The sequence below is a fragment of the Trachypithecus francoisi genome, unplaced genomic scaffold (genome assembly GCF_009764315.1).
Source record: "Trachypithecus francoisi isolate TF-2019V2 unplaced genomic scaffold, Tfra_2.0 Lachesis_group16, whole genome shotgun sequence".
Taxonomy (NCBI): domain Eukaryota; kingdom Metazoa; phylum Chordata; class Mammalia; order Primates; family Cercopithecidae; genus Trachypithecus; species Trachypithecus francoisi.
Window position 1 is genome coordinate 25,467,940 of NW_022681461.1, and position 8,958 is coordinate 25,476,897.

An 8,958-nucleotide genomic window follows, 5' to 3' on the forward strand; every position below is an offset into this window, starting at 1 on the left:
CACAGCTACTATGAAGATGGACTGTCTCTGGCTGGAAAGAAGATAAAAGAAAAGAGAAGCTCATAACAATAGTAATAACTAATATTTATTGAGTATTTACTATACCAGGTAATGTATTAAGAACTTTATGTGCATTATCTCATTTAATCCTCTCAAGAACATGGCTAGGAAAGTGAGGCTAGGTAGAAGCCTGCCTCCAAGATGACCACCAAGAATCTTATCTCCCTGGAATTCATACCTTCAACATAGTCTCTTCCACATTGAATCAGAGCTGGTCTGTGTGATCAATGGTATATGAAAGAAGTGACAGCGTGTGACTTTCAAGGCCACATCATAAAATGCATTGTGTATTCCATTTTTATCTTTTGGATCACTTGCTTTGGAGCAGGCTGGCCGCCATATTGTGAGGACAATCAAACAGCCCTGTGGAGAGGCTCATGTGGAAAGGAGCTGAGGCCTAAGGTCAAAAGCCAGCATTAACTTGCTAGTCACATTAGTGAGTCACCTGAGAGAGGCATCCCCCAGCCCAAACAAGCCTTTAGATGATCATAGCCCCTACGAACATCCAGCAGCAACCTATAGAAAACCTAGAGCCAGAACTGCCCAGACAAGCTGCTGCCAAATTCCTGACCCACAGGATCTTTTTTCTTTTTCGGTGTTCCTGACAGAACTGAGTTCACACTGCCCATGGCAGTAGCCTTCATAATGTACCATTCCTTACATTGATTTTTCTCCTTCCCTGCTCATTCTTCCAGTTCCCTTTCTCCTGTTTCCTGCGATTGCCTCCCATGTTCTACACCTAAGTTCTTTCCTCAGGCTCTGTTTTTAGGGAGAATCCAAAGTAACACAAACATCATGAGAAGCGTGGCTTTTTAACAGATTCATATGATGTCCTATTAAAAGCATACTAAACAAGGAGTTTAAACTTAAAGAATAAGTTCATCTGTGTAAGGTTTTGTTGTTGCTGCTGTTTTTCCTGGCTACCAAGAAAACAGATTTAGAGATTCCTGAAAGCTTCACCCAAATTGATGCACATGACTCAGTTTGATTTCATTGGTGGCTGTTACAATTTTCTTTTTGTTTTTTAGAGACAGGGTCTCACTATGTTGCCCAGGCTGGTCTTGAACTCCTAAACTCAAGTGATCCTCCCACCTCAGCCTCCTGAGTCACTGGGATTAGCACAGACCACTGAACTTGTCTTTTGTTGGCAATTTTCAACCATGAGTTTTTCCTACCTGCAGATTCTGACCTTGGAACTTTGTTGTTAATAAAATTTCTCCCATCTTCAAGGGCGGCTGCCCTGACAATTGGGCTTTTGGCCGGCATGGCCTGTCTAGTCTTCCTGGAGTAAATTTTGACCAGAAACCAGGAATAATCAAGCTTTTAAAAGAATAATTTCTAAAGAAAGACTCTAGCTATTTCTTGGCTCTTTCCTTGGGTCACTATAACATCTTTCTTTGACTCTTAGCCAAGTCATGAATATTCTCTTGATGTCCTTGGTATCCCAGTTTTGGTCTGTGTAAAATATTACTGAATATAATCTGAATATAAAGATTTCCAGGGGAAGCTGTCAGAAAATCATGTTAAGATATACATATCTGCCCTACAAAAAACTGGATTGCATTGAGTAAAGTGAGTGCAGATACTTTCCAACAGCTGTCTCCAAAGGTTCTCACTAAGTTGACTTGAAATCAGTCATTGGGGGTGCAGTTATAAGAAACAGTTACTAGAAACAGTTATTCCTAGGGTGATCAATTCATTGTAGTTTGCCTGTGCCCCTTCCCAATTTTAGTACTAAAATTTCCATGTCCCCAAATACCCTCAGTCCTGGGAAACCAAGACAGTTGATGACACTACACATTTCTGATGGCTATGTTTCCAGATTAGTTCACGGAAGCCTAATTAATCCTTGATATAGCTGAAATTTAGTCCTGGATCATGGTTAAGATAAGATAGGTACTGTGGTAAGTTTGTAAATTTCAGGACTGATTAAGGAAAAGATGAGATGTCAATATTGCACAACGAGCTTATTCGATAGTGCTGTGACAGGGTTGCATAAGAAAGAAAGGAAGTTCCTCCTACCAAGAGCTGCATGGGGCCACCACCTGGAAGGGAAGAGGGCAAGGGAGTTCTGAGTGGAGAGGGAAATGGGAGAGCCAGTACACAGGTCTAGGCAATGTCACTCAGCAGCAAGATGGGGAGTCTCTGGGTCAGATAGTTCTGAAGAGCAGCAGGTCTGTTGGGGTTTTTAGTAGCTACAGGATGTATCTTGTATATGGCGAGCCGGTATTGGGTGCAGTTTTGTAGGGTGTGCAAAGAAGTCAGGCTCTAATTGTCTAAAAATAGGCTTATAGGGGCTATATTTAAAGTAATATGTGTAAAAATTTGAATTGGTGTTGGTGGCCTTCGAGTTCATGGTCCTAGCCTGCTATGAAGAAGTGAACACATGAGGACCAAGAAACAGGGCCCATCTTTGACCCATTTACATCACATATGCATTCAGATTCCTTTTCATTTGTTTGTTTGCTTCCAGTTTCCAGCTTTATTGGTGAATATCCTTTAGAAAAGAATGATCAATCCTGTTGTTTCCAAGTCAGTGGAATGAAGAGCCATGTCCAGGGACACTCCAAGCAGTGCTGAAGGAGACTGCTGCTGTGTCCACCTCTTGTTCATAGGCCCAGTCATAAGCACAAGACTTGTAATCACCCTGCTCTTCAGGTTAAGTTTTTCCCACCCAGAATCTGACTTTGGAAGTATGTAGTACCATCAACTGTCTTGGCTTCCCAGGGCTGAGGGTATTTGGGGACATGGAACTATAAACCGTAGGCTGATTTATTTTTCAGCACTTTTTACTGAGTCACTGCTATGAATGATATCCCTGCCAACCTGAATGCAGAAGTCCCTGCCAGTGGTGCCTGGCTTAGAATCCCCTGGATTAGTCTCCCCAAGCATCGCTCGGCCTCTCTCCACTACACTCAGCACCCCCTCCATGGCCATGGCTGGCCCTGAGTTCATGCACTCCACCAGCCCAGAGAGGAATCGACAGTCTTTCAGGTCAGGGTAGCGCTGCTTCAGATGTTCCTCAGAGGCCCAAAGGTGGAATCCCTTCAGCTCAAAGTGCCTCATGACATTGCCCAGCAGGCCCCACTGCACGCTGTGTGGCCTCATAGTGATGAAGGTGCGCTCGAGATTGGACATGGTCTGGGAAGCTGGTGGGGCAGGCAGTGGCTGAACTGCAGGAGCTGAGAGCTGCAGTGACCTGCACCCAGATTTCCTGTCATAGGCATTAGAACATGTATCACTCCTGCGTCAGCCTTGGCAGCGAGAACAAGAACTCTCCTCTGCAGATAGCCCCCGCCTCACTCCTTCTCATTCTTGTGCTTCCTTCTTCATACACCAGTGATGAATTTCCCATGACTTGGGGAGGAAAATCCAACTGGAATTGGAAGGAGATAGTAGTGGTGGTGGTGGTGGGGGTGGGTGGGAGAGAATGAGTTAGTGATGAATCATGAATACTTAGGTAATATAAAGGGACAGGCTTGGGCAGGAAGAAGCAGTGGGCAGTGGGACAGGATAGTTGATGTGAAGAACAAAAATGTTCTGGGAGATGTAGGTCAGAGCTGGGCCCTTAAGTCAAAACCACTGACACTGTAGAGATGAATATTGTAAAGAGCTTTTATTTTAATTCAGACTGTCCCCACATCCAACCCCCCATTTTAATTTGCAGGAATTCTCCACCTTGTGTGGTGTCAGTGAGATGTGGTAACTCAACTCTTACCAAGGAATATCAGGATGAAGTCTTCCTCCTCCATGCCCATCATGGAGGCAGGGGCACATGACCCAAGCTGGCTAATCCAATGCCCAGGGACCAGAGTTGAAGGGCAATTAGCATCTTTCACCATGTGCCATATGGTGATGGTACCCAGTGATAGCAGTGGCATTCAGTACTGGCATGTCCTCTGGAAGTTGAGAGCTAATTTTAGATAGCCCCAGTCAGTTGCTGTTACTTGCATCAAAGAGTCCTGATTACGTCATGACCTCTCTTTGATCTAGAAGTTGTACGTTTCTGCATGTCTTCAGGCAAGCTCAGCTCTGCCTTCAAATAAAATAGAGGCAAATCAGATACCTTTTTTCCCCTTAAAGACAAATTCCTTCCAAGGATTATTAATATATTTATCAATCTCTTCTCTTTATGGGCAGAAAAAAAGTCCCCATGAATTTAAAATGTGAAAATATTTTTATTGACCTAAAGATATGATAATTTTAGGGAAGCAAAATAGTTGTTTTCAATTATTGTCACAGCAAGATGCCTGTAAAATGTATATAATTGGATTGAATGGCACTGTTCATGACTCTTCAGATATGGACAAATCTAGTCATACACTCTAAAATTTGCAGAGACAAATCGATTTAATATGCTTTATTCACTTTCTAAGTTTAACATTGGGATATATTCCAATTGAATAAAACATTCAGATGTGCTCTAATTTACATTTTGCCCACAAAATAATTTCCAATTCTGCTTCATTCATACCATTGTTTAATATTGTGGTTGTGTTTGTCATTTCTTAGCGAGGAGGACATACGCTTCATCTATTACCAGCTGAATGATTTGACTCAAAAGGCAATTAAAAATCACACTCTTGGGAGGCCGAGGAGGGTAGATCATGAGGTCAGGAGATCAAGACCATCCTGGCTAACACAGTGAAACCCCGTCTCTACTACTAAAAATACACACACACACGCACACATACACACACACAAAATTAGCTGGGCGTGGTGGCATGTGCCTGTAGTCCCAGCTGTTTGGGAGACTGAGGCAGGAGAATTGCTTGAACCCAGGAGGCAGAGGTTGCAGCAAGCCAAGATTGTGCCCCTGCACTCCAGCCTGCGTGACAGAGCAAGACTCCATCTCAAAAAAAAAAAAAAAAAAAGAAATCCCATTCAACCTAGACAATGTTACCAACTGAGCCACAGGTCAAGCCCAGGTTTAATGTGAAAGGGGACCACACTGGGAGTAGGCACGAAAACTGAGAGTCTTGGTTCACTGGACACCATCTTTGAGAGACTAGCTTGGTCACCTGCTTTTTATTTTCTCTATAAAATGGATTAACTATTGCCTGACTGCCAATCACTATCACTTTCAAGATATCTTCACTTAATAACAGGTTGTTGTAAGGATTAAATAAAGCATGGGAAAATTCTAGTGACTGCTCCCTATGGATGAACAGAAACAGACTCAAACTTGAAATGATACAAAGCTGGTGGGCATAGAAAAATTCTGGATCCAAAGACTCCAGTGGGTTAAAAGGATGGACTTACTTTAGAAACATGCAATTCCATAGAGGTAGAAGACAACTCCAACAGTTGGATCTATAAATACTAATGAAAAAATTGATAAGTAGATGCACGACTTAATAGACCAATGTGGAAAAGCATGAAAGATTTAAGTAGATAACAAAACAGTGAGATATGAAGAACTAAAAATGTTTCATCCAGATTTTTTTTAAATGCTTCAGTGGGACATAGTAGTTATCTTCAAATATGTGAAGACTTTCATATGCAGACATGGTAGACTTGTTCTTGAAAGGGGTACCAGTGGGTTAGAGGTGAAAGTCTGCAAGAACAATTTTGGCTACTCAAGAGATATTCCAACTTGGCAAGAATGGAAAGAACCTTGGGACGTAGTCTTGAGCTGCCCATTACTCTCAGGGCTTAAACAAGATTGAATATTCTTTGCTGGAAATGTCAAAAAAGGGATTCGAAGATCAGTCAGCTGGCCAAGCAAGGTGATCTTTAGAGTGCCCTTCCCAACCTGAGATTCTAGGTTTTTTTTTTCTTCTTTTTTTTGAGACGGATACTCGCTCTGTCACCCAGGCTGGAGTGCAGTGATGCGATCTGGGCTCACTGCAAGCTCCACCTCCCGGGTTCACACCATTTTCCTGCCTCAGCTTCCCAAGTAGCTGGGACCACAGCCCCCACCCGCCCACCATGCCCGGGTAATTTTTTGTATTTTTAGTAGAGACAGGATTTCACCGTGTTAGTCAGGATGATCTCGATCTCCTGACCTTGTGATCCGCCCGCCTTGGCCTCCCAAAGTGCTGGGATTACAGGTGTGAGTCACCGCGCCCGGCCCCTGAGATTCTAGATTTCTAAGCCTTGGCTCTTAACATCTATCATGGAACCATTACAGCACCATCTGCCCAGTTTCCCTGCTGATGATTTCACCTGACTATGTAATCCTGGAAGAGGGAGTGATGCCCATTGACTTGTAGTTGGTTTACATAAGCTAGAGCAAGTTGTATGGTTTGAATCACGTATGTGTCCATAGGAATCTAAAATAATTGGCCAACTGTAAGCAGTGTTGTTGAATTTCATATTTGGTGAGTATGTAAAATGCTTTGAATTACATTCAAACTTCCTAGGTTAAATTTAATATGTTCATGAGCATTCATTATTTTCTCGTATTTCCACAAGTTACAGACACCTTTCCAATGGACAAATCTTTACCTTTTATCTTCCCAGGAGCTGAGGTGATTCAAGCAAGCCATTTGGAATTTCATAATTTTGTGTTTTTTTCCTTGTAAAATTGTCTTCAGGAAGGAACTAAGTAAGTAATATTTGTGTGCATTGAGAATATAATTTTATTTACAACTGATCTGTTATGGAATTTGGGTTCAACCTAGGAAATTATTTTCCTCACATAAGAAAAAATATATTCAGTTTCTTGCTAGAAAAATAATCATCTACTTTTTCTGTACATTTAAAATCGTGAATTTCTACTCTACTCGTTGTCAAAATAAAGTTAATTTAACTTATTTTTTCCTCTGCCCTTGGCCCTTTTGGAGGGAGACTTTGGTCATTCCACAGTAGTTCATTCAAGCTTTGGCCACTAGGTGGAGGACTGGTTAAACATTGGCTCCACCTTGCTGGCCTGCTTGTAATCTCACTTTGCACCTGAAAAACGCCGATTTTTTAGTCTTGTTATCGAAAGGCCAATTTCATTCACTTTAAAATAATTGTATTTATTCTAGCATTTGTCTCACATGGAAGTATATATATTTTTTATCTGATAAATAACTTTCTATGATGTCCTGTAAGAAAATAAGCCACTTGATAAAATGAGTTCCTCATCAAGGGAACTGTGCAAGCAGAGGCTAGACAAGCATTCGGCAGACAAGTTAGAAACAGAATGACGTTTTCACTGTAAATACTTTCGTGTGTAGTATTTTCTGAAAACAAGGACATTCTCTTACATAACCAGAGTGCAATGACCAATACCGTTATCCTACCCAGGGGGTGGCAAATTGGGGCCTGAGACTCAGGCAAATCCAGCCCACCATCTTATTTTTGCAGGGCCCCCTAGATGAGAATGCTTTTGGATAATTAAGCTTTTTTCTTTCTTTCTTTCTCTTTCTTTCTTTTTTCTTTCTTTCTTTCTTTCTTTCTCTTCTTTCTTTCTTTCTTTCTTTCTTTTTCTTTCTTTCTTTCCTCTTTCTTCTTTCTTTCTTTCTTTCTCCCTGTCTTTCTCCCGCTTTCTCCCTCTCTTTCTTTCTCCTTCCTTCCTTCCTTCCTTCCTTCCTTCTTTCTTTCTTTCTTTCTTTCTCTCTCCTTCCTTCCTTCCTTTCTTCCTTCCTTCCTTCCTTCCTTTCTTCTCCTTCTTTCTTCTTGCTCTGTCACCCAGGCTGGAGTGTAGTGGCACGATGTCAGTTCACTGCAACCTCCACCTCCTAGGTTCAAATAATTCTCATGCCTCAGCCTCCTGAGTAGCTGAGATTACAGGCATGTGACACCACGCCCGGCTAATTTTTGTAGAGATGGGGTTTCATCACGTTGGCCAGGCTGATCTCGAACTCCTGATTTCAAGTGATCCACTGGCCTTGGCCTCCCAAAGTGCTGGAATTATAGGCATGAGCCACCACACCCAGCCAGTTAAGAACTACTTAACACATGAAAGTCATATGATATTCATGTTTCAATGTTGATACATTAGATTTATCAGAACTCAACATGCTCATTTGTTCACACGTCTTGTGCCTGCTTTTGTGCTGCACATGCACAATTTACGGCTTGTGACAGAGACCTGCTGAGGTTCTCTCACCATTTGGTCTACAGAGCCTAAAATATTTACTCTCTGGCCCTTTACAAAGAAAGCTTGCAGATCCCCGATCTCATCTACAACCGTTATTCAAATCTTTCCAATTGTCCCACTAATGTCCTATATTTGGCTTGGAATCCAACCTACTTATTTAACTTCTGTGGACCTCGGTTTCTCTCTTTGTGCAATTAAAATAGTAATAGTTCTTTCCCATTTAATTTTTGTGAAAATTTTGAGTTGATTCAATAAATCTCTTGGAACAATGTTTGGCCTATAGAATAACCACCACACTAAATGTTGGCAATTGTTACGACTTCAACCTTAGTTTTACTTTTCATTTTTAAAAATTCATATATTTGGCCAGGCACGGTGGCTCATGCCTGTAATCCCAGCACTCTGAGAGACTGAGGCAGGAGGAACACTTGAGCCCAGGAATGTGAGACCAGCCTGGGCAACATAGCAAGATCCCATTTCTACAGAAAAAAAGAAAAAAGAAAAAAATTATCTGGGCATGGTGACACATTTCTGTAATCCCAGCTACTCGGGAGGCTGAGGTGGGAGGATCACTTGAGCAGAGGAAGTTGAGGCTTCAGTAACCATGATTTAACTGCATTCCAGCCTGGGCAACAGAGTGAGACCCTGCCTCAAAAAATACATTAAATAATATATGTATTTTTTAAATTAAGCAATACATACATAGTACAAAAGTTAAATGGTACACATACAAAAGAGAATGCTGTGAAATGTAAGTTTCCCTGCTACTCTCTCCAAAGGCTATTGCTTTGGGAAATTTTAAACAACTACATAGTACTACACGGTATTTTTTTAAAACTTTTTTTTTTCTTTGAGATGGAGTTTCA

General features: G+C 41.6%; 1 protein-coding gene across 1 annotated transcript; it reads right to left on the minus strand.

The window, feature by feature from the left end:
• Positions 1-2,822: 2,822 nt before the first annotated feature.
• On the minus strand, positions 2,823-3,198 carry LOC117099322 (nucleoside diphosphate kinase B-like). The gene has a single exon (XM_033238738.1). The coding sequence runs from the start codon at positions 3,196-3,198 to the stop codon at positions 2,833-2,835; it is 366 nt and encodes a 121-aa protein (XP_033094629.1). The 3' UTR covers positions 2,823-2,832.
• Positions 3,199-8,958: the final 5,760 nt, after the last annotated feature.